At 50.3% G+C, this 24350-nt stretch overlaps 11 protein-coding genes across 11 annotated transcripts; 6 read left to right on the top strand and 5 right to left on the bottom strand.

Moving 5' to 3' along the window:
• Positions 1–246: 246 nt before the first annotated feature.
• Positions 247–2632, top strand: BDV37DRAFT_276621 (glycosyltransferase family 2 protein; the record flags this gene model as incomplete). Its single annotated transcript, XM_032085589.1, has 5 exons — positions 247–962; positions 1049–1949; positions 2018–2209; positions 2271–2496; positions 2574–2632. 5 exons carry the CDS (start codon positions 247–249, stop codon positions 2630–2632), a joined length of 2094 nt encoding a protein of 697 aa, XP_031935174.1.
• Positions 2633–2726: 94 nt separating this feature from the next.
• Positions 2727–5287, bottom strand: BDV37DRAFT_291524 (DNA damage response protein RcaA; the record flags this gene model as incomplete). The annotated part of the gene is made up of 5 exons (XM_032088965.1): positions 2727–4663; positions 4718–4869; positions 4919–4998; positions 5057–5119; positions 5173–5287. 5 exons carry the CDS (start codon positions 5285–5287, stop codon positions 2911–2913), a joined length of 2163 nt encoding a protein of 720 aa, XP_031935173.1. The 3' UTR covers positions 2727–2910.
• On the top strand, positions 5282–7620 carry BDV37DRAFT_45641 (Y-family DNA polymerase). The gene is made up of 2 exons (XM_032090692.1): positions 5282–5537; positions 5594–7620. Exons 1-2 carry the CDS (start codon positions 5397–5399, stop codon positions 7265–7267), a joined length of 1815 nt encoding a protein of 604 aa, XP_031935172.1. The 5' UTR covers positions 5282–5396; the 3' UTR covers positions 7268–7620.
• A 9-nt stretch (positions 7621–7629) lies between these two features.
• Positions 7630–8140, top strand: BDV37DRAFT_45632 (uncharacterized protein). The gene has a single exon (XM_032090691.1). The coding sequence runs from the start codon at positions 7749–7751 to the stop codon at positions 8013–8015; it is 267 nt and encodes an 88-aa protein (XP_031935171.1). The 5' UTR covers positions 7630–7748; the 3' UTR covers positions 8016–8140.
• A 29-nt stretch (positions 8141–8169) lies between these two features.
• On the top strand, positions 8170–10589 carry BDV37DRAFT_264773 (uncharacterized protein). Its single transcript, XM_032083711.1, has one exon. It carries the CDS (start codon positions 8328–8330, stop codon positions 10215–10217), a length of 1890 nt encoding a protein of 629 aa, XP_031935170.1. The 5' UTR covers positions 8170–8327; the 3' UTR covers positions 10218–10589.
• A 114-nt stretch (positions 10590–10703) lies between these two features.
• Positions 10704–11768, bottom strand: BDV37DRAFT_289072 (uncharacterized protein; the record flags this gene model as incomplete). Its single annotated transcript, XM_032088382.1, has 1 exon — positions 10704–11768. The coding sequence occupies one exon, from the start codon at positions 11766–11768 to the stop codon at positions 10704–10706; it is 1065 nt and encodes a 354-aa protein (XP_031935169.1).
• Positions 11769–12003: 235 nt separating this feature from the next.
• On the bottom strand, positions 12004–13786 carry BDV37DRAFT_291518 (histidine phosphatase family protein; the record flags this gene model as incomplete). Its single annotated transcript, XM_032088964.1, has 3 exons — positions 12004–13083; positions 13132–13261; positions 13309–13786. 3 exons carry the CDS (start codon positions 13784–13786, stop codon positions 12240–12242), a joined length of 1452 nt encoding a protein of 483 aa, XP_031935168.1. The 3' UTR covers positions 12004–12239.
• Positions 13787–14565: 779 nt separating this feature from the next.
• On the bottom strand, positions 14566–16949 carry BDV37DRAFT_264769 (DnaJ domain protein). The gene is made up of 5 exons (XM_032083710.1): positions 16674–16949; positions 16575–16618; positions 16412–16505; positions 15297–16357; positions 14566–15239 (listed from the first exon to the last, which is right to left on the bottom strand). Exons 1-5 carry the CDS (start codon positions 16777–16779, stop codon positions 15090–15092), a joined length of 1455 nt encoding a protein of 484 aa, XP_031935167.1. The 5' UTR covers positions 16780–16949; the 3' UTR covers positions 14566–15089.
• A 311-nt stretch (positions 16950–17260) lies between these two features.
• erg9 (bifunctional farnesyl-diphosphate farnesyltransferase/squalene synthase) lies at positions 17261–19773 on the top strand. The gene is made up of 4 exons (XM_032083709.1): positions 17261–17686; positions 17774–18833; positions 18888–19070; positions 19121–19773. The coding sequence occupies exons 1-4, from the start codon at positions 17622–17624 to the stop codon at positions 19223–19225; spliced, it is 1413 nt and encodes a 470-aa protein (XP_031935166.1). The 5' UTR covers positions 17261–17621; the 3' UTR covers positions 19226–19773.
• Positions 19673–20803, bottom strand: BDV37DRAFT_45559 (ubiquitin carboxyl-terminal hydrolase). Its single transcript, XM_032090689.1, has 2 exons — positions 20557–20803; positions 19673–20453 (listed from the first exon to the last, which is right to left on the bottom strand). The coding sequence occupies exons 1-2, from the start codon at positions 20618–20620 to the stop codon at positions 19765–19767; spliced, it is 753 nt and encodes a 250-aa protein (XP_031935165.1). The 5' UTR covers positions 20621–20803; the 3' UTR covers positions 19673–19764.
• Positions 20804–22023: 1220 nt separating this feature from the next.
• Positions 22024–24324, top strand: BDV37DRAFT_264753 (cation:proton antiporter). Its single transcript, XM_032083708.1, has 2 exons — positions 22024–23328; positions 23389–24324. The coding sequence occupies exons 1-2, from the start codon at positions 22258–22260 to the stop codon at positions 24070–24072; spliced, it is 1755 nt and encodes a 584-aa protein (XP_031935164.1). The 5' UTR covers positions 22024–22257; the 3' UTR covers positions 24073–24324.
• The last annotated feature ends 26 nt before the right edge of the window (positions 24325–24350 follow it).

Below are 24350 nucleotides of genomic sequence, written 5' to 3'. Positions count from 1 at the left end.
CAGCCAATGCAGGTATGCTTGTATCACATGCATGGAGGGTGAAAGGGAGTTGGCTGTGCTTCAGATGCTTATGGAGCAGTAAAAACCGTAAGAACCTAAATAAGAACCAAAATTATGAGGCTTACAAGCGAGCATGAGCGATGGGTGACCCGGACCAGTATTCCTGGCCCTGTGCATCCAAGCACAGGCTATATTTGTACGGCAAGATGCGACTTGTGAGTCTCGACCAAATGCAGTACTCGCAATATGTATTCCATTGATGACGAGCCAATTGTCGAAGATATATTCATTCCACAATCTCTTTTGAATACAGTATCAAGAAGGGAAAACGCGGTTGAAGGGGCCCATAGGGCGATTTCTCCTTCCGACCATCCTAGCAACCAAACTGACGAGATTCACATTCAGAAGAGGAACCACCGTACAATAAGCTGGGCAACTAAGGTAGCGGACAGACGGGAAGCTCCACAGCGCGCAGCAAGTTACTCATCGGTTTTGGAGGAGGGAAGGAGGCAGTTGCATCAACTCCAAGGTCCAAGTGTTCCTCCACATATTCGAGGGATAACCTCCAGCCTTCACCTTAACTGGAGTGATTCGATACATCCGCCGCAATTTCTGGAACAGGATCCCTTTTCAGACAGCAGTGTACACGTGTCACGGATAGAACAAAACAGCCGGTCACCTTTGCCCTTACCGCGACTCGATAACGTCGCTAGGAAGACACTGGGTGACAGTGTGAGGAGCGTGTACAACAGGGCAAACCTTGTCAAAATTAAACACCAACGCAGGTACTGGATCCGGCTGTTGATCGAATATTCGGCATATACCACCGGTGTTGCTTTTGTATATTTCGTTCTTGTTGGACGGCCATTGTGGAAAGGTGCTGTATACTGGCTCTATTGGGTGATGCAGCGTAAGTTCGTATTCGCCGGTGGCTGGGCAATCTTTATCTTTCTGCTTGTCTTGTAAGTTGCCTCTCTCTTGATCAGACGGCGGGATTCCTCGATTTCAGTAATGTGGCCGTGCGACTCATGAAGGTTTCTCATCACAGCTATTCCTTTGCGCCGCTTCTTCTCACCTTTGAGAACGACTTCCCTGGGCCAGATTATTACCAAACACGTCGTATTGGCCCAACTGCCCCAGACACGGCTCTTCTGATCCCATGCTATAAGTCTGGTTCCATTGTTGGTCGGACTCTGGAAGCTGCCTTGAAAATCTTTCCAGCCTCGCAGGTCTATGTGATTGCCAATGGTAACTCTCCCACTCCATTAGACAATACCGAGGAGGTATGCAAAGTTTACGGCGTCAACCATATCTGGTGTCCCGTTGGTTCCAAAATAGTCGCCATCTTTATCGGCTGTCATGCAGTCAAATCCTTTCGCCACGTCCTGCTCATCGATGATGATTGCATCCTGCCCCCGCACTTTCCTGTGGTCGTCTCCCGATTGACCGAGAAAGTCCGTTGCATTGGGTACACAATCAAATCCGTTGGCCCCAACTCTCTCCCGGGATCATATTGTCAACAGGCCCAAGACCTTGAATACAAACTAGCTGGCTTACAGCGCAGTTTCGCAGGACGCATTGGCAGCGCGACCTTCCCCCATGGAGCTATATCCTTATGGCAAAGGGCGTTCTTGAAGGAGACTCTCCAGCACCATCCAGGTTTCTCCATTAGTGAGGATTGGTTCATGGGAAACAGTTGCCGGCGGCTCGGAGGAAGAATTCAAATGTGCAGTGCTGTCTTCGTCGAGACTACCGCCCCGGCTGCTCTCGTCTTTGTTGATCGGAACTCAAGCAGAGGCGGCTTCGGCGAAATGACCGTTTTCAAGCAGAGATTTCTGCGGTGGAACTTTTTTGTGGCAAATGGGATATGTTATAATCTATTGTACCTTTTTGGGTCTTGGAAGTTGGGCAAGTGGGAACTGGGTGCGAAGCTCTTCGTCATTCAAGAGGTATGTAGCTGCCTGCTCATAAAACAAGGTCCTGCAGATTCCAGTGGCTAACCTGGAGTATTGAGCAGGTCTATGAGAGCCTGCTGTATGTGCTCACGCCATTTATACTCCCCATTGGGTTTGTCGTCCGCCCCGTGTTTTGTGGTGCCCTCTTGGGGGCAACTGTGGCTTTGTACTTGTTCAATGCCATCATCTTCAACGAATTTCATCTGCGTCTGAAGGACGAGCGGATCGAATGGAATGTTGTTCTCTGGTACTATGTAGGTCATAAAATGTTCCCTGCTGCGCTATACTTCACGCAGAATTCCTGACGCATTGCAGATGCCTTACAAGATCTTCTTAGGTCTTACAAATGTTGCCAGTTGCTATTATTCACTGTTCAAATATGCACGGTATTTTGCAAAGCGACGTCCCAAACTCACCGAAGACCACAAAGCTGTTGGGATGGTGCTGAGATTGGAGGAGATTGCAGAGAGTCGCCGACGACGCGGCAAATTGGGCAGGAGGATGACTGTCAGGTCCCTTGGTGTACGGAAGAAAAATGATAGTATCGCTGAAAGTCAAGCCATTCCTAGCCAGGGCAATTACTCTTGACCATCGAGGCTAATATAAAAATGTTTCCAGGTTTATTGGTACCTGTTGTGATCTATCGCGTAGCTTGGAGAAAGCTGCTTAGAATATGATCGAACTTCGCGGATATGGGGTATCCTTTCTGATTCGTTTTCCTCCGAGAACACAGATAAGAAAACAAAATGGAAGAGAACAATATCACCGCAAAACATTAGCAATGATGTTTGAGATTGAGAGATGCGCATCTGGAGTTACATCTTTGTACTACTGCGGTCTTAGCACAAGAAAAGAGCGGTGACTAAGTGAGGTGTAAGTGAAGCTAGCCATGTTCGACCATGTTACGGGATACGGGCTCCATCACGACTCGTGTTGCGGCCACCAAAACTTACCCCTACCTCCTGCGGCGGAAGCGAAAGCGAAATTCATCATCACTGTCAGAGTCGCGCTCTTCTCGAGGCCGTTTCTGGCTGCGAGGGGCTGCCGGCTCTGACTCAGTCCGAGCAAGAGATTGAGATCGCGACTCTCCAGTATCTTGCTCACTTGCAGGAGGCTCCCGGCGACTTTCCGCCTGACTATTGTCGGCAGATTTGCGACTGCTAACCCAGTAGTGCTCACCAATGCCGAAGGCCTTGCGTGTCACTTCTTCAAGAGGCACAATAACTGTCTGTATCCTATGGCGAGATCGATTGCGATCACCTTTCTTGCGAAACTTTTTGAAATTCTTCCGTCCATTCCATCGCTCATCCCACCGGCTGTCCTCGTCAGCAATCTTTCGGGTTGGCATTTCCATCTCTTCCACAATAGCAAGTCCTCTTAAATTCTCAATATCTTTCAGAGAGTTCTGGAGTTCAGCTTCTTCTTCCTCTCGGCGTTGACGTTGGGCATCTTCTTCAGCCTCTCGATGTTGCCGAGCTGCCTCGAGCACGTCTAACTTCTGACGTTTGGGTTGATGCACTTCCTCCTTGGGGCGGGATGTTGAATCATCCATGGATCTCTGAACAGTCCCAGCGCGACGGCGTTTCATCGCATTTGCCCCAGGAAGAAGTTGAGAAAGTACGTCTTCCTCCTCCTGTAGATTGCTGCGTGGTTGCGTCTGTTGCCCAGACGAAGACTCCATATCCATAGCCGGTAACGAATCCACAACAACATCCTCGTCATCCGGAGGATGCGCAGGGATGGCATTGATGTCGAACCCATCATCAAAAGTTTTCATTTTACTGACAAAGCTGCGCACGCGCGGGCCTTTTGACTTCGACTTTGTCGGCTTACTGTATTCCCCAACTGCCTGGGAATCGGCAATTTGAATGTACTCCGCGGGTGTCGAGGCAGGCTGTGATGCTGGCGTCGCACTTACATCCTGGCGTGATGTGGGCTCGGGTGATGGTAGTGTACGGCAGAGGGACGAGGCATCGTTTGCTAAGATTGCGTCGAGAAATTCGCTCTGTTCAATCACGCGCTGATTGGTTTGAAGTGCAACTTGATTGCTCAGATTGATTGACCACTCCTCGTAACCTCCCTTGGCACGAAACCGAACAAGGACAACCCCTCCGGGGCCATCTCTTTGGCTACCTAGACCTGTATCGCCGGCCGTATTCCTCATAAACTGTGCGATCTCGTCTGCTGTAGTTACCCCATTCTCAACATGATACAGCAAAGCCTTCCCGTGCCCATTGGCGATGGGTTCATGCAGATTGTCGAATTGTGCGGCATCGCCAAAGACAAACGTATAACCTTCAAACAGGTGAACACGATCCGGGATTGGTGCAAATGCCTCGGCTGGTCGATGGACGATTTCTTTGCCGGGAGGTGGAAGATGTTCAGTTGGATCTGGCCATGCAGAGTCGAAGTCGACCTCTAACGGGGACAATGACTCCAAGTTTTCTAGGTCACTCGGTGTCGCAGCGTAGACAAGTGCGTCGATGTATGAGTTCGCAACAATATATTTCCCATTCACTAGTGCCTGTAAGCCTTTTGCCGTGTTACGTTTGCTCTGTACAACATGTGTAGTTTCGTCAACGATATAAGGGATAATCGTTTTGATATCTAGATATTCGAGACGTGAACGGACATGGGCTAGAGGATCTTTCGCCTTGAGTTCTTTAGACGAGAAGGAAAATGTAAGTACGGTCGGCTGCCATTTGATCCTAATCCAAACTCCCTGTTAGCTAGTGTATGGCGGTTTCCGAGGATACACTCACCGCAGCAAATGTTGGTATCTTCCCAACTTTATCGTGTGCTCGTCACTGGTAAGACTGACACTCTCGCCCCGTATTTGGTTTCCATCCACTGCTGTTCCACATTTGGAATTCTGATCAATCACTGTAATTTCCGACTTCGCGTCGATTCGAGACTATGCAAGTCAGCGACGAAAAATACATCAGCAATAAGGAGTATTGTACCCCATCGCCATCTTTAACAGGAGCGACTTCGATCACCATGTGCTTTCGCGATATCGAGCTATGCTGTATAGCATGTTGGACTAAGAAATAGTCAATTAGTACAACTGACATGTGGGATGGGTAGAAGGGGGAAAGTACCGCCATCTTGCCTTATCCGACCAAAGAGATACTTCTGCCCTGGTCGCAACCAGACGCGCTTTCCTCGAATATTGTTAGCACATAACTAAGGTTACGGCCATCTGGGCATCACACACCATCTAAGAGGTCTCCCTCCGAATCCAGAATCCACATGAGGGGCGGCGAGTTTAAATACGATGCTCTTCTTGTTTCCGTCGGGGCGCAAACGACATCGAGCGCACGTGAAGGCATCGCCCGCAACACGAACCCACGTGATCAGGCGTCTCAATGCTGCCTGCTTAGGAAAGATCGCGTCCCCCGGATTTTGTATGAATTATCGCGGCGGATCAATGCATGAAATATGGAACCACCGGGCGAGACGCCTACTGACGAGGTGCCATCCACTTCAAAGGAAGTGTCCGATGAATATGCGACATTGAAATACCAGTTATTAGGTCCCTCCTTGACCAAGGCAGGTCAGGATGCGGTAGACCAGCAGAAGGTGAGAACTACACTGGCCTCATGTATCGCTTAGACGACCACTAAGTGAAAATCAAGGTATCGGAAATAATATACAACGCATCTAAAGGATCGAAATTCTTTAATCATGAGCAAAACCGCGACCGGATCCTAACGGAAAAGATTGAGCGCATCTTAAAAGAGAAGAGCCGTCTTGAAAATCTAGATCTGTCTCACGACCTACGGAGGGCGGATCAGCTTCTAGATGAATTGGAACTCAGTCGAGACTTGTCGCAATATATCGTCCACGTTGACTGCGATGCTTTCTTTGCTGCAGTCGAAGAACTGGACCGGCCGGAATTGAAAACCGTCCCTTTTGCGGTGGGCAGAGGAGTCCTAACTACCTGTAATTACGAGGCTCGAAAGTTCGGCTGCCGAAGTGGGATGGCCTCATTCGTAGCCGTGAAATTGTGTCCGCAGCTCATCTGCCTCCCCATAAACCACCAGAAGTACAGTGCAAAGGCGCAGGAGATTCGCGCTATCTTTGCCCAATACGACCCGCTCTTTGAAAGTGCTAGCATAGACGAGGCATACTTGAATATAACCGCCTATTGCACGGAAAACCAAATCGATCCGGAAGATGCTGTCAATCGCATGCGAGCGGAGGTATTGGAGCAAACGAAAATCTCCGTGTCTGCTGGCATCGCAGCGAATGCAAAGATCGCCAAGATCGCATCGAACCGCAACAAACCAAACGGCCAGTTTCGCGTCCCTAACGATAGAGATGCCATTCTGGAGTTCATGAAAGATCTACCTGTGCGAAAAGTCAATGGCGTTGGGCGAGTCTTTGAACGTGAGCTGGAAGCAGTTGGAATTAAAACCTGCGGCGATATACATCCTCAACGCGCACTGTTGGCCAAGCTGTTCGGCGAAAAGGCATTCCATTTTCTGGCCCAATGCTACCTTGGGCTAGGGAGAACAAAGATTCAGCCGGTGGAAAACTATGAGCGAAAAAGTGTCGGCACTGAGAGCACGTTCAATGAAATGGGCGGGAAGGAGGCTCTCAGAGAAAAGCTCTGGGCGATCGCCCAGGAGCTGGAGAAAGACCTCACTCGGACTGAATTCAAGGGCCGCACGTTGGTGCTTAAAGTGAAGTTGGCTACATTCGAGGTTCTCTCCCGACAGTGCCAACCACCCCGAGCAGTGTTCTTGGCTAACGATCTCTACACGTTCTCCCTCCCAATGCTAGAAAAGCTCGAGAAGGAGATCCCTAACATGAAATTGCGTCTTCTCGGCCTTCGCTGCACCAATTTGGTAAGCACCAAGAAAGGGGGAATTGATTTCTTCGGTTGGGCCACGCGTTCCAAACCTACTGCTGAGTCGACTTCGGATGCAGCTGAACAAGAGATCAGTGCGGAAGAAGCATTTGAGAGAGCTGCCCGCCAGGAGATACAGGAGGACATGAACGACCTGGAGAAGCTCAGCCAGGAAGTATCTGAGCCCAACGAAGTGGATCAGTCTGAAAAGAACCCTGCCACCCCGTCTGAATCACAGCCTATGTATTGGGATTGCCCAGTTTGCTCAAAACCACAGGTTGCGGATGACCGAGTATTCAATGAACATGTCGACTACTGTCTCTCAAAACAAACTATTAAGGAAGCCATACAAGGGGCTTCACAAGATGCCGAGCCTGTACCACCAAAATTGCGGAAGAGGAAGGGCACATCGCAGGAGCCTGTTGACCCGCGCCAAAAGCGACTGTTCTTCACATGACCCGGTTATCTCCCGAGGATAGTGATCGAATATTCGTAACCTGAGCAACATCATGATCTTTTGCAGAGCAATAGGCACTCTGTGGGGTCCATCCATCCAAAGAATTACCTCGTTTCCGAGATTTCTTGGAGAAAACTGTCTGACTATTGAGTGCGTAGGTCGGACCCCATCTGCCATCTTGCTGTTTTGGCTGTGATACAGTTGGAAAAAGGAGTTCCCCATAAGACATTTTGCCGGCCAAGACGAGGAAAGCCTTTCAATATAGATCTCATCTAAAGCCTGGCATGCTAGTCGTATATCTTCCTTGCATGGCTCGCCTTTGACACGCTAGCCGCCGATCCCGCACTATTGGCAATTTTTGTTGATGTGGAGCGGGAAATATTATGTATATAGAATCTTACCACAACGAAGGCGAAACAGAGAAATACGACATAATAATATAGATATTTAGAGCTTTGTACTTACAAAAGATACACGGAGTATGCAAGAGTCTAACGGGTCGAAACGGTGGACATTGTCCCTTGCCATCTGCCAATGTCGATCGGGATGGGCCGGTGCATCAGCATGCATGAGGGTGACGCCGAAAGGGAGATCTGTAAACATTCGAGTCCCGATCGATCTAGCATTCCAATGCCAATTTGCACCTGAGGAATTCCCCAGAATGTTTCACCTTATTTTTTTCCGTCTTATCAATTTGACAAGTTTCTGGGGAATATTTCGATGCCTGGGAATGTCGTCCAGAGAGTAACGGAGAGTCAACTTTGCGGTGAAAAACAAGACTAAACCGGATTCGGCGACATGTTTAGGTTAGTGTCGTTAGATTTGGTTTAGTTCGGCATCACTTCAACATCTGAACCGTTGCGGTGTTGGCACAACAAAAATCACCTCCAAACTCACCACTCCCTTCCTCCCCCCATTCCCCGATCCTCCGATGTTGATGCTCTCCTCTCACTAATAATATCGCCCCTCTGTCTGCCCTGTTCGTGACCCAGCCAGCTCATTCTCCTGTTTCTGGCTGGTGCCACCATGCTTGCAAATCGCCGTGGAGTGCCGCAATGTCATGAGTCGCCCTCCTTTCCGCCCCTCGAGTCCCGCAACTATGGCCTCCGATAAACAAACCACCAACGGCCCCGTTGCCAAACCCTTCACCCCCTCACTCAGTGCAGCTTTCAACCGATCCACTAAATCACCTCTGACCCCAAAACTTGCCAATCCGGGGGGATATCGTACTCCTCGGCGATTGACCCCCTCCGAACACCCGCTCTCCAACTCCAAGCCGGATTCCGAGTCGGTGTACCTCAGTGCCAACGTTACCCCTCGATCCGGTACTCGCACGAGTAGACGCGATGGACCGATTTCTACCCCGAACACGCCCTCGACTGGGCACTACTCTCCGTCTTACATATCAGCTAGTGGCTCGACAGTAGGAAAGAGGACAGACCGGAGCCCTGTACGGACCGGAGGAAAGCTTGAGCCTCCAATAACCACCAGGGCCAAAGCCTTGACAACGGACGCTCAACGTTCACGACCGAATTCTGTCTGTGGAGCACCCTCCAGTTCACCCAGGTTTTTCCACGCTGCCGATGCGCGATCGAATCCAGATGTTGATAACCGACCAAAGCCAGCGGTGAAGCCATCCCACCCCACTTTTGTATATGCCAACGGAGAACAAGAGGGCCCGCCGGAAGAGCTGAACACAGCATCAGTGTACAAACGACGCTCGACCGGGCTTACTCGCTCTGTTGTTGGCTCTAAACCCCCGTCGGCGTCCCCGCGATTGGCATCCCCCAGGCTAAATGCCTCCTCTCCCCGGCTGTCGGACGGTGTTGGTTCTCAGGCCGGTTCGCAAATCGGCTCGCAGGTTGGCTCGCAAGTCGGCCCACAACTCGGCCCACAGCTTGGGCCACAATTTGGCTCTCAGGCTGGCACTCGATTTGACTTTGCTCCCCAGATAGTCTCGCATATGCCGAGTCCACCCATGAGTCACTTCTCTCCAAAACCAACTACGTCAGCCCCGAGACACATGAAATCATCCAGCGTCGACTCGGGACATGGTACTACCTCTCCAAGAGAACCATTGCGGCCAAGTCCTATCATCATATCCCCGTCCGACACCAAAATCGACGCTAGCGCTGTTACTTTCGAACCAATACTTGGTCTCCGGCCACGGGTTTTCAGCAGTGGATCCGCTGCCTCTGTAGAGACCCATGATTCTTCGCTACATAGTCCGGCCAAGTCTGAATCTGGGCAAGTCAAGGACGATGTGGCTATTAGTGCCCGCACGGAGCGCAAGATCCTTGATCTCGAAATCAGTAACTCGTCACTCCTCGCAATCAATCGCACGCTCGAACGCGAGATGCGGAAGCAAAATGCGGAGCTGCGAAGATATCGACGCCTCAGCCGTGCGGGTCGCCTGTCGGTAGCACCATCCAGCCGTTCCGTTTCCGGGGCTTCTATGGGTATCATGGCCGAAGCGGACGAAAGTGATGAACATGAACACTCTTCGGTTCAGTCAGCCGAGGAACTGTCCGAGTTAAGTGACGAGGATTCTGTGATGGATGAGGGCGTTCTTAGCCCTGATTCCTTGGCTGAGCATGATGCGCGACATCGCGCCCAGGATGAGAAGAAGTTTTTCATCGACCTTGCTAAACATCAAGAGCTTCTGGCCGACAGCCAGAAAATGAACCAGAGTCTTAAACGCTGCCTCGGTTGGACAGAGGAGCTAATAAAGGAAGCCAAGAAAGCCCTTGAGTATTCCGTGCATGTAAATGACATCCACCTTGGAGGACGAGTCCTTGCACCAGAGGAAATAGCCGACCTCCGGGAAAGTGGGCGAGGTCTATTGAGAGCGAGTGATCCCCAGGACCTCTCTTACCTACCGGAATTACCAGACTCGGAGCCAGACTCGGAGGCTGACGAGACCACGGAGGCTGCCACAGAGACAGCCTAGACGGGGCACTGTAAACTTGCCACCACCACCACCACCACACCAATCTTGTATTTCTTTTTCATTTGTTCACCATACTCGACGGCACGTCTACATGATATGGACTTCTCCCCATTCCACTCAGCAACTGTTTTGCATCGTGGCCAATGCTGGCATTGTCCGAGCGGGATACCCATCATTCTTTCTCCCGTCGTTTTCTTCTTTTCAATCTGATTTCCTCTGATCTCTGTAAGCGATAGATGGCCGGCTTCCCTCTTGGTAACCGTTGCTAGATACCCATACGCATAATGAGTTTGACATGTTCGAGTATATGGATTATGAAGGCACGATAAACAGACTTATTCTCAAGCTATAGATAAATGACACTAATTCAACAATGATCTCGCCATAGGCATACATAACTAACTGACCATGTCCCAAGCGTAACCCTAATTCCATCACAATAGACAAACATCCACCTAGAAACATAACCCATAGAAAGAGACATCCCTAACCCCTACCCCCAACATAAATCCAACACTCCCTAGCCCTCTCTTCCCTATCCCCACCCTCAAGAGAAGACGAAGAAGAAAAAGTCAAACCATCGATATCCAACCACCCACGACCAAAATCTACATCAACATCAACATCAACCTCCACCTGGCCCTCCCCATCCAACCCCAAATCCCACCCCCCAGCTAACCCAACCTCCCTCACAGCGCCCCTCCAAGCCCTAACAGGGACCTCACTCGCCGCCTCCAACCGAAAAACAGGCACCCAAACCAGCCGCGCAAGGCCGGAAAGATACCCCGCATGCAGCCCGAACCCACGGATACAGACCCCATGGTTTCGGAACACCCGATCGATGCGCCAGAGCGTCGCGTACCCGGCCTTCTTACCACCCCAAATTTCAACTCGGGGATACGCGGTCGATAGTTTTGTCCAGGGCGTATCCTGGGTTTGGGCTTGAATATCTCGAGTAAGAAGCCTGGTCACGAGGGTAAGGCGGGTCCATGGCGTCGGATCCATTATGAGCTCGTTGGTTGTAAAACTAGGGCTCTGAATCACCAGGTTTTCGCCGAGGGCGAGAGGCACGCTGTGGTCCCTGCACGGAGATACACGCGTGCTGCTGAGGGTAGCCAGGGTGAGGGTAGTCAAGGTGATGGTTGGGCAGTGGGGGTTGAGAACTGCGTCTTCGCTTTCAGTGTCGGAGTCAAGCTCCCACGGTGTCTGTTGAATATAAAGAGGCCAGTTCGACATAGTGCTGTTGGACTCCGGGATGGGGCCGAGATCACATTCGGTCCAGGAGTCGGTGGTGGTAGCCAAGGAGCTGCTGTGTTCGTCTTCTGAGGAGACAAGGCTGTCGTTTGAAGTTGTATAAAGGGATGTTAGGGATGATGCTGTTGTGATGGTGGTGAGCATGGAGGAGAAGCTTTCCATGTCGTCTATGGTTGTATGTGTGTTTGAGGCCCTGCTGTCTGTGGCCATGTTCATCCTTGCGTAAGAGTATGACGTGGTATGTGAGTTTGTTTCGTTGGATGTTGTGTGTGTGGTGTTGTCTGAGATGGTGGACATGTTGGATGTTTATATGCTGGCTTGTATCTCGTTGGAGTTTTGTATATTGTTATGGCCTTTTTCCGTGATCTTTTTACTTAGATTTGATGGCTGTGGTAATACAGGTACTCGTTGTAGTGCCAGGTGAGATGGATGAAGGTGCATCTACGAGGGTGTGAGGCAGCAGAGACGAGTCTATTGATGACGTATCATATAGCTACACCGTTATTATGCAATTCCAATGCTTTTAGGAGTGGATTAGATCTTTATGACGACTATGAGATTGTGATGGTAGAACGCCAGTCTACAATCTTCTCTTCTTCTTATCCGACATCGCAAGACCATGTGACTAGCTCATTGACTATAACGCAGGCACAGTTATTTATGGTGATATCATTGTACATGTATACAGATTGCGATGTGCATGAGTGGTATGACTCGCTAACATTAGATAGTCACTCATGTAGAATGCACATCATCATGACCCACAAATCACTCAGGGCGTCCATCACCGACCTGGTGACCAGCCGTGTAGTTCCCAAAGCAAGCATATTGGTACTCAGCCTTTTCATTCAGCTTGGAAACACCTTTCAGGAAGTCCTTAACACCACAGAAGCCATTGATAGAGCTCTCACATCCATCGACGCCTTCTTGTGAGATAGGAGAACCGTTCAACACGAACCGAATAAGATCTGTGGTGCCGGATGTCGAGGAAAGATCCGGGTTCTTGTATAGCGCACCGTCCAGTTGATGGAAGTTGGTCTTTTCCGGACAAGTCCAGATTTCGGAAATTAGATGTGCCCCGAAAGGTGTAACCTCGTTGAGCTTGAAGTTACGGGGGACAGCGTGGGCCACATCGTCAGGCAAGCCCTTTGATCCATAGTTGAAGTACTTGATCCCCAAGGCGGCCAGAACCCCGACAATCACATCGTCATGGGACATGTCCATATACAATGGCTGGTTGAGAGGGAATGTGGCTGGTTCGGAGTCGATAGTAGTGTTGATACTCGTATCGCTGGTCTCGATCCGCTTGCCCTCTAATCTGGCTGCCAGCTCCAGAACGTATCCAATACCTTGAGCGCGGCCAGTTGGGGCGCCAAACCCATAGTTACCGTAGAACTGAAGGTCAACGAAGTACTCAAAATCGCGCCATTCCTGCTCCGTGAATAACGAGCAGAAGGACGAGCTGCCTAGCGCCGCAGTTTCGTACGGACAGAGACTGAACATACCCACCACATCGTAGGCTGTGAGGTTGAAATCGGGAGGAAGGAAATGCGACAGCCTCTTCAGGGCATCTTTGGTGAGATTCGGGATGAACTTTTCTGCCGAATCATCGCTAAGATGGTCAGCGCATATTATCCAATGAACGAAGTCAGGGGCTTACCCTTCTTCCAAGTCTCCGGGACAGGAACCGTCGGATGCCAGAGTGTTGTTGAACCCGGTACCCTCGTGCGTTATAACCAGATCATACTCAGAATAGGAGCTATTGGCACCAGTATTTCCAAAGAAACCGCCTAACAAGTCAGCATGACACAATGACACCAATGAATGGCGAACGTACTCAACCACCAGCGGGCGCTCTCCAAGATTCTGGCCTGGTCTGTCGTCCTGAAGATTGGTTTCGGTCGCTCGGTCCCATTGGGATAGACGTTCAAAGAAGAATCGTAAGACGCGACGCCGACGGGGGCTCGATAAAGTGCGCGTCCGTACTTAGACCAGACATTCGCACCGGATGTCGCCTCCGTCGCAGCACCAGAGACAAGCAGAAGGTCCTCTCCGAGTACATACTCCCACTCATTCAAAAACGATAAAGCTCCTTTGGCGACCGTGGTGTTGTGATGGCCCTTGGTGTAATTCTTGACCTTCTGGGCAAAATCTTCTACTACACCACCGTCTAATTGCCACGACGTGGGATAGCGCTGTGCGTGTCTATGGAGCACATGGACTTGGGAGAGCTCACAACCCCTTGGGACACCGTTCGGCACCTCGAACCCAGGCTGATCCTTGTAAGGGCTAAGGTTACCCCAGCTGGTGGACATGTCAAACCCAGACGGGTAGGTAGTCCCAGTCGGACCAGATGCCGCGGCCGATGAGCTTGGGGTGGGTGCTGCATCGCCTACTACTACCTGGAAGGCGAGTAGGGCCGCGGTTGATTGCAATATCTGCTGCATCTGTAGTTAAATATAATAGCTTCGCTCTTTGTGCTCCGCTATGAACTTATTCGAACGGTTGGTGGTCGGGAGTCGTAAGTCGGGACGCGAAATTGGTGGGTGGTGGTATGTCTTAAATAGTATAAGCTCCCTGTTCATGGCCGGTGAAGGCAGGCAGATAAGAAACTGGGCTATTTAAAACCAACCGTCAAAGCATAAATACTGAAGAGATCTGCGCGGCGCCTTCCGTTACGGGCATTCCGCAAGGTATCATCGTGCCTGTGGATCGGTGCAATCCGCCAGTGAGGGGGGCATGGCTTTGGACTAAGGATGCTTAGAGGGATTAGCCTGCTATTAGTGAGTAATGCATAGCGTGATCGATTGGATGGTTTCTTCGGGAAGACATGGGTAGAAATTATAGGTAGTTGATTATAGGGCTTTGTTTCCCGTTTGACTGAGCCAAAGGTCCGAAAAGGGTATGTGCTCACGCGATCATCGATTTCCCCTTTTGTTGTAACTCCTTTGCTATAGCAGTGACACAATTCTTGCGGGGTTACACGTTCGATCTTCGACTTTCAGATTTAAATCTAACCGAAACATGGGGAAGTGGTATTGGCGTCGTCTCCATAATAATCCCGCAATTATAACCTAAACCCTGAGGGGGCTTGGAGGAATGTGAGCCAACCCTACCCACGTATGCGTGCCAGGCTGCCTACCATAAGCCAATACCCAGATACAGTGAGAAATTATCATTGTCGGAAAGAATAATGGATAAAATTTGATCTCAATATCGTAAAATACCAAGTGCTAGAAAGAGGCTCGATGAAGCTATGTCTGTCGATGGGCTAGAATATATTTAATTGCTCACGGTACTACTCCGCTCTCGTAACTATAGCAGCATCGAGAACAACGCAAGCACCATTCGTGACATATCACACAGACACTTTGAGAGTAAGAAGTTTTATTACATACAACCGAGATATATGGTTTTGACCAGAGCCATAGGCGAGGCTGCGGATTGCTACAACTGGAGGTAGAACAGGTATCCAACAATCTAATCCACCCATGAATAATCAGACATCGCTAGGGCATGAAGGCACAAAATGATACATTAAGAAGGGTAGAAGAGAGAAGGCACAGAAGGTATGCACAAAACACAAGGGGTAATCGATTATGTATCGAGAACAGGTATCTAAGCGGTGGATTCTTCGACGTGTTCATGCTTGGACTTCTTCTCTTTCTTCTTCTTCTCCTTCTCATCCTTGCCCTTCTTCGTCATGGCATCGGCCATAAGTTGCTCAAACGCCATGTAGTCACCTTCCTCTTCGGGGTCACGCTCCGCCTGCATTGTGTTAGTACCCCAGCATGTTAAGAACGTGGAGGCCTTGATTGTGCTTACCTTTTGATAAATATTACCCGCAATGACCAGGGCATGAGCACGTTCGACACGCTTGTCCAACTTGATCTTCTTGTCGCCCAGGACTTGATCGCACACCTCGCGCAGCACGCTCTGAATCTCGAACTTGCTGCCCCGCCAAGCAGCCGCCAAGATCTTGCCAGTGACCTTCTTCTCATACTCAGCTCTCTTCTCGTCGGTCCAGTCTTCGCCACCGCGCTCTTCCAGCTTGGCCATTTCTTCCATGGTCATCTGTGCATCAATGGCAGTCGAGATGGTGGTCCATGTCTCCTTGGCGAGGGTACCCTTGTCCTTCAGCCGGGAGAAGAAGCCCGAGATACCGAGGAACTTCTGGGACTTCAGGAATGAGCTACCTTTTTGGATGTATGTCTGACCGATCGCATGCAGGATTTCAAGACCGAACGACTCCATCTTCAGATTCTCTACCTCGAGACGGATCTTCTCCTCAAATGCGCGTGTCACATCGGCGCCCTTGTCCGTTTCGGTCCAGACGCTGATCTTGTCCACCAGCTTCGTGGCTAACGTGTTGACTCGTTCCTCGCGGGCCTTCTTTCTCTCCAATTCGTACGCAGCCAAGCGCTCCTCCTGTTCCCGGGACAAGCCGCCTTTCTTCTTGCTCTTCTTGTGTAGTTCCTTTTCCTCCGCAGACTGGCCCTCTGCCGCCATCCGTGCCTCCTCCTCGGATCTGTCCATGATGGCTTGTTGACCAAGGTAACGACGAGGCGTACTTGTGCCGGAGCTGGGCGCTGGGGCGGGTTTCTCGAATTTCTCTTCAGAAGCGGGGGCATCCGCAGCAGTTGCACTGCCAGTAGGAGCAGGAGCGGAAGCAGCAGCACCCTCTGTGGAGGCACCAGCCGCCGCGTTGGTGTCATTGTCGTGGATATTCAGTTTCTCCTCCGCGGATGCAGCCAGTTCATCCTCCTCCATCTCCTGCATGGTGATATCCATCGTGGTGGTGAGGTCCTTCATCAGAGAGATTTCACCGATAAGATCGACAAAAGCGTTGCCACCAAAAATCATGCTGAAGAACTCCGACGGGTCCTCTGTAGTCGGGTGTTAGCCAAGAATATGCTATCCGCGGTACCCAGCACACATACCGAAACCACCACCGGGGACTGCATCCTCCTTGCCAAATTTATCATATCGCTTTCGCAGTTCTTCGTCGCTAAGGACTTGGTAGGCTTCTCCAATCTGGAGGGAATAGTAAGTATCAAGAGCTAGTGGGAGAAGATCTTCACAGCAACGCAAGAACTAGCGTACCGCCTGGAATCTCGCATGCGCAGTCTCATCACCGGGGTTCTTGTCTGTGGGTGATTAGGATCAAGAGAAAAATATATGAGGTGAGCGAGTGAAGCATACCGGGGTGAGTGACAATGGCAAGTTTACGGTATGCCTTTTTAATCTCTAGTTCGGTTGCCGTGGGAGGCACCCCTAGGGCATCGTAGTACGTGGTGTCTGCGACCATGATGCGGTATTTTGTGGAGTTCAACCCAACAGGACGTATACCCCGGTTGTCCCCAGGGCCACAGAGCAGTAATATCTAAGGATACGAAAAGAGATAAAGGGGAGGATCCGAAAATAAAAGACGAAGAAGACAGGCAAAACAGTCGGAGTAAGTATTGATAGGTACACAACTAACTTTTTTTTTTCTGCCTGACGATGCTTTCCGACGGGAGTTTCGTCATGCGCGGGGTGCCTGTGACTTTTGTCCGAACCCCAAAAGGGACTGTATTGTCACCGTATTGTCATGAAGATGGTAAGCCACACCGCTTCATATTGTTCATCAGGGGCGTACTGGTCGTAATCCCGCGTCATGCGCACCAGCCTCTCCGCCTAGACACGCTAATAGGCTCTAGCCACAAGCTAGAGCTCTCAACCGAACGTAGACGTCTTTGTCCCTCTCATTTTAAAATCCCTGCTGCTCTTCTTTTTTCTTCCTTTTCAACGATCACTCCCTCCATCTTCACCTCCTCTTTTCTCTCCTTTTTTTTTTACCGCAAACTTCCCTAATTTCCCTTCACTCTCACCTCTCTCTCACCTCTTACTCGATTGTCCTACCTTCCCCCTATTTATCCCCGTTATCTTCCGTCAATCCTCTCTAGTTTGTGAGACGATTCGCAATCTGTCCACTACTGTACAATAACAACTTGTCACATCCGCAACTTCACTCCCCCACATTCCTGTTTCCCTGGTTTTCTGTATGACTATTGCCTGTTGACACAACATATCTATTTAATTTGGTTGCTATTGCTTAATCTGCCTCCCCATTATTTCTTCCCTGTACTGTGACGGTGTACAACCGCCATCATGCGTGCGACTGAAGTCCTCTATTATATGCTCCGGCCCAGCCAGTTGAGGGCCATCGTTCAGTGGTAAGTTTGCATACCCCCACTTGCATTGTTTTCCTCTGAAGGTGTGTGTGCCAACGCTTACAGAGGTTCATTTTTTCCTTGCAATAGGAAAGTCTGGCATAACCCTGTCCATGAACGAAATGTGAAGAATGAAACAGAGACACAGAAGGCTTGCTTCAAGTTCCTCGACTTGACAAGTCGGAGTTTCAGCGCGGTGATCCAGGAGCTGCATCCCGAACTGTTGCTCCCAGTATGCGTATTCTACCTCGTTCTTCGCGGTTTGGATACCATCGAAGACGACACGTCGATTCCTCTAAAAACCAAGGAGCCAATGCTGCGAGAGTTTAAGGACTACCTGGAACAGGACGGCTGGACGTTCGATGGGAACCGCCCCGAAGAGAAGGACCGTGAACTGCTGGTTCAGTTTCACAATGTCATTGCCGAGTTTAAGAACATGAAGCCGGCTTACCGGGAGATTGTCAAGGATATCACTGACAAGATGGGCAACGGTATGGCTGATTACTGCCGAAAGGCGGAATTCGAGGATGCCAGCGTCAAGACAATCGAGGAGTATGATCTCTACTGCTACTATGTAGCCGGCTTGGTGGGTGAAGGACTGACTCGCCTCTTTGTTGAGGCGGAGTTCGGCAACCCAGCATTGCTCACACGCCCGCGTCTCCACAAATCCATGGGACTCTTTTTGCAGAAGACGAACATCATTCGTGACGTGCGGGAAGACCACGATGATGACCGACACTTCTGGCCCAAAGAAATTTGGTCCAAGTATGTCACCGAGTTTGAGGACCTCTTCAAGCCCGAGAACCGCGAGACTGCTCTCAACTGTGGATCCGAAATGGTTCTCAATGCTCTGGAGCACGTCGAAGAGTGTCTGTTCTACCTCGCTGGCCTCCGCGAGCAGAGTGTTTTCAACTTTTGCGCCATTCCCCAGGCTATGGCCATTGCTACCCTGGAGCTTTGCTTCCGTAACCCGGTCATGTTCGATCGTAATATCAAGATCACCAAGGGCGACGCCTGTCAGTTGATGATGGAGTCGACCCAAAACCTCCATGTTCTCTGTAATACCTTCCGCCGCTATGCGCGCCGGATCCATCAGAAGAATACTCCTAAGGATCCCAACTTCCTCAAGATCAGTATTGTTTGTGGAAAGGTATGCTATCACTGCTTTGAATGCTGGCACATTACCATACTGATGATTACCCAGATTGAGAAGTTCATGGACACGATCTTCCCCCAGCAGACTGCCGCTCAAGCCAAGCTCAAGGTGCAAGGCGAGAAGTCGGAAGCTGAAAAAGAGAAGGCCAAACTGGAAGCTGAAACGCGCCAGGATCTGTACTTCATGTTGGCTTTGATGGGTGTGATTGTGCTGATCGTATCAATCATAATGGTATGTTCTTGACAACATGAACCGTGATGAATGAGACTGACTGTTCTTAGCTTACTACTGCGTGGCTACTGGGCGCCCGCTTCGACCTTGCGTGGCAAGAGCTGAGGACCGGCAACTTCCGTCCCCCTGCCAAAAAGATTCCCGGAGAATTGTAAGCGTGAGTTACGGATTTACGACGCCTTTGTTTTATCAGCAGATGACCGCGCATGGCTCTTGTTTATATTACCCTTCTTGCCATGACGCTATATGTTTAACTAATAACGATAATATCTTCTTCCCTTTCACCCTCTCTGTTTACAGTATTACTTGTGTGGGAACAGTGGCAGGTCAACTAGCACGGATGTCAAATTGCAATCTAGCCCTTTCATGGCTGTGGTTGTGCCGAAGAAGTGCTGAAATTGAGAGTGAGATTTCTCCGACCAGTGACGTACTAGATGTGTGTCCTGCAGCTTTGCTGAGATGGCATACCTCCATTGACGATCTGGAACATCCTTGTATCTTCGCCTTGTAGTGCTTTGTACACGTATCGTACTATGATAGTCTAGTCTACTACTGAGGTAGTTGAATACCATTGATTGATTATACACTTTCTTTCCATTGATAATATTCTTATCGTATTTTCTGATAAACAACTAGCCTACGCCATATCCCATCCCCATAGAGTATCACCATCCATCTAGAATCCATCAACATACTACACCCCAACCAACCCAACCAAAGAAACCCCCAAACCTCCATACCCACCGCCCTCCACCTCCCTCGCAGCCTCCAGAAAATCCCCAACCGTCAGCCTCAACCCAGCCTCCGAAACCAAATCCTCCCCATCCCCAAGAACCCCCCTCTCCAAGGGACCTGGCATCCCCCCATTCAACTCCCAAACCCTCCCCTCCTTGCCTTTCACAAACCCCAAAAAATGAAACCCGTTATGCTCCTCAGGCCCCGGCACGCTCGAACTGCCCCCGCGCGCCGCATCCATATGCGCCTCCTCCAGAAACAAGGCCTCATACACCACCCGCGCGCGATCCTCTGGCGCCAGGGAGACCAGTTCCTGCCGTAGTTTCTCCAACTCAGACCCGCGGGCCAGGTGCGCCCCAGCGTCGAGATTCAGCACGCAGTGCAGGAAGGCCATGAGGCCGCAGGCGTGGCCGATGGTTTGGGGGATCCAGATTGGGTCGGTTTCCTTGGGGGTGGTGTATTTGGGGAGGGTGGATTGGAGGGCTGAGCGGGCGCGGGCGTAGATGGGCGCTGCGGCGAGGAAGATTAGGGCGTTGATTGGACGGGGCACGTCCGTGGGGGGAGGGTCGAGGGTGAAGATGTCGTGGAAGGCAAGGGTTTGGATGGAGAGGGCGGTGGCTAGGTGGGTGTGGACTGTGGGGTTGTTTTCTGGTTGGTTTATCGTTAGTTGACTGATTCATGGTACGCTGTGTAGATTGTTTGGGATGGTGGGGAGGTATGTATGTATGTGGGTAGGTAGGCAGGTGTATACCTAGGGGAATGAAGGTCTTAACTCCGTTGATGATTTTGGCGCCGGTGGGGAGTGTGGTGGACATGGTTTTTTTTGTTGATGATAGTGGTTTATGGATACTGCGTGGTTTGATGAGTATGAAGGGGACCTTGGTATGTGGTGGTGAGTGTTTCTGTTGGATGTTTGTATTATATTAAATCTCCAATTATTATTAGGCAGAGGCGGGTGACGCAATGTACGTATGAAGGAATCGGTGCCTCAGGATGGCTGTTAACCCGACATGCATGAAGAAGTTTACTAGGTAGTATTCACTACAGCGATCTGCATACTGACTGGCAGTAGTGGCATTGCCTGAAGTCTGAATTGTTTGATCGGCATTGCTTAACTATACGCCGGGAAGTATAATCCAGTCCCAGTTCCTAGTACCCAACATCTGTTGTTTTGTTGTTTTATCCAAATACGAGCTTGAGTATTATGATCATATAGCTGAGTTACTTATACAAGTGTATAGCCAGAAAAAGAATTCTTGAAAAGGATTGCTTCCCCACTTTGAAAAGAATGTAGGTAGATATGCTTTCGAACATTGCACCACTCCACCCTATGATGGGAATCTATTATATTGCTCCCATTGGGTCATATATTTGTTCGCTTGGGTCAGCTACCGTCGCATATTGTCTTGCGGGTGTATCCAACCTAGCTCCCACATTCTTCTATTCTCGATGAGTAGTCGAGACAGGTTAGTCATGGTGGATATACTTAACATACGGCGTGATTCCGAATAGACAACGCTCTTGAGCCACGAATACTGGCAGAAGTGCGCTGTAATATGAGGTTTGCTTTCACGGCTGTCCTCAAATCAGGAAGCATAACACGTGTAGTAACAATTTACTTCAATTGCACCATGATATTGAGCTGAGCGATGCGTAAAAAGCAACAAAAGCCAGCCAATATACTGGTACCAAGAGAGGCGTTCAACTCGACGAGGAAAGATACCTCGTTGATGGGACTTGTGAGTCTCAAATAACTTGAATCACTGCCAATCCTCGCAGCTGACATCATGGGACATGATTAGCTGCAAAAGCCTTGTACTTGCCTAGAACGAACACTGTGAAGGATCACTTTCATCGATGATCTCCAATCTTGAGGCAGCAGGGCGGAAGTTAAGTCTCCGCTTAGCCCTAAAAACCTACAGATTCCATGCCATATGGAGTGTGGTACTGACATAGAACATCTCTCTCAGGTACCCCTACATTGCATCTTCAAGTCAAGTCTGACTATGAAATTAACTCTCTATGGCCCATTCAAGACTACGGTGGCCAAGGAAAAGAATAACACAGCCACCTTTGCTTGGTAGCGACTTTCATCTGAGAGGCCATAGAATGCTTGGCGTCGGGATGCCGAGACTCGTTATCTACCGAGCGCCTTTACTGTCTATTTATTAAACTAAATGGTCTCCCGCCTCAGTTCTCTTGTCGTCTTCAGTCCTCACACAGCTCTCGCAAGCTCAGCTTCAACCCTCACCTTGCAATCGACCAACTCCCCATTTATCAAAAGTGACCCCATATATTCTGATGGAGTCTGTTACCGTCAACAGATTACTAGTACAAAACCACCAGAAAATACTAGTATTACCTATATAGCTAGGCTGACAGTATCAATCTGCGCCACTATATCATTACTTATTGATACTCAACGACCAACGACTGAAACCAGTAGTAAAACATGGCCATCAGCGAAACAGCCTTCGCTTACCACGAGCCAGCCATCAGCACAGTCCTCAACCAAGCAGGCTTCCTCCTGGTCCTCAACCTAGTCAACGTGTGCCTCGACAAACTTGTCTATTGCGGGCTAATTGGCCAGCTCTTCATCGGCATCCTCTGGGGCACTCCCGGCGCAAAATGGCTCACCCGCGACATGGAAATCGTGATCCAACAGCTCGGCTACCTCGGTCTAATCATGCTGGTTTACGAAGGCGGGCTCTCAACATCTCTCCCCTCCCTGAAAGCGAACCTGCTGCTTTCGCTCGCAGTAGCCATCACTGGCATCGGCGCTCCAATGGGCCTCTCCTTCATTCTCACTGAGCTAGTAGCCGCAACGCCCCTCCAGGCCTTCTCCGCCGGAGCGGCTCTGAGCGCAACCAGCCTGGGAACCACGTTCACCATCCTCTCGACCACAGACCTGATCAAGACACGACTGGGGACGGTTACTACCGGCGCAGCCATGCTAGATGATGTGGTGGGGCTGGTGCTGGTTCAGATTATCACTAATCTCGGTGGAAGTAGTGAGTCGTTCAGTGCTGTGACTGTTGTACGGCCAGTTTTTGTTTCCATCGGGTTTGGGGTTGGGGTGTTGCTGTTGTGTCGGTTGGGCATCAGGCCTTCTTTAAGGCTGCTTCTTGCCCATAAGCATAGGTTCCCGGCGTTTACGGGGTCAGTTCAGTTTTATTTCCTGGTGTGTACGTGTCTGCTGGTGGGGATGGTAGCTGGGGCCACTTATGCGGGCACGTCGAGTCTCTTTGCTGCGTATCTGGCTGGCGTGATGACTTCTTGGATGGATGACTTCTTGAAGGAGAATTCCGGGGCAGTAGATGCTTGCAACGCGACCACTGAGCCTGACACGGAGAATACCTCTCAAGAGGAGGGTTCCACCCCGCAAGAGAAGGATTCCAACCACCATGACCAGACCAGTCGCCAACAGACTCCCAGTGCCAAACACGAGACTCCCACCGGCAATCTGGTGTACGAAAAATACTACCACGAACCGGTGACCAGAATCCTGGTCCCTCTGTTCTTCGTAAGTCTATTCACTCCCAATCAAACAAACAATGAAACCTACTAACACGAATGACCGAAGGCATCCATCGGCTTCGCCATCCCCATAACAGAAATGTTCAACGGCAAAATCGTCTGGCGCGGCGTCGTCTACGCTATCCTCATGACGTTGGGCAAGTTAATCACCGGCCTCTGGCTCGTGCGGTTCTCGTCTCGACCCGTTTCAAGTGTCCTCCGGGTTCTCAAGAAACCGTTTTCCCGCGTCGTCCTGTTCTGCGCGAGTCCCAGAGCCGGGTCCAAGAAGGGAAAGGAAGGGAACCCGGAGACAACACAACAAGATTCCCCAAACCTGCAAGACCAGTCGCACGACCAGCCATCGCCAACCCACCTGGCTACCCAAGCGCACGAAGCTGTCGACGACGAACCACAAACCCAACCTCAACAGGCGAATCCGAACACACAGTCCACCTCGAGTCTCCCGCCGAAGCCCAAATCCCTCTATCCAGCTTCTATCCTGGGCCTGGCGATGGTCTCCCGCGGTGAAGTCGGATACCTCATTGCTTCGCTCGCTGAGTCGAAGGGCATCTTCGGGACTAGCTCTAGCGGTGGCTCGTCGGAGACGTATCTGGTGATTGTTTGGGCGATCTCGCTGTGCACGCTTTTTGGGCCGATTTTTGTCGGGACGTTGGTGAAAAGGGTGAAGACTTTGCAGAAGATGAGGGTGGATCAGGGTGGGGAGGATCCGTTGGGTGTTTGGGGGATTTAGATTGGTTTGGTATATGTTGGGAGGTGGATTTTGAGAGGGTAGAAGAGACAGTAGAAGTGCTAGATTTAGACTGGGTAGAGCAGTGGATGGGACGCTGTGATGAAATTTATGGATATATTTACCGTAGTAGAATATCCCACTGATAAGTGTGCTGGAAGCTTTTCTCAAAAGAATATATTGTTGATGCTGTTAATATGGATTATCAGGTTTCCAATGGACATGGAAGCAGAGGGTCAAAATAGAATCCTGTCAAGCTGACCTCAAGGTGATTCAGTGCT

Source organism: Aspergillus pseudonomiae (assembly GCF_009193645.1).
Source record: "Aspergillus pseudonomiae strain CBS 119388 unplaced genomic scaffold BDV37scaffold_139, whole genome shotgun sequence".
Lineage (NCBI taxonomy): Eukaryota > Fungi > Ascomycota > Eurotiomycetes > Eurotiales > Aspergillaceae > Aspergillus > Aspergillus pseudonomiae.
Note: the sequence above shows the minus strand (reverse complement) of the source record. Positions and strands in the feature narration are given on the sequence as shown.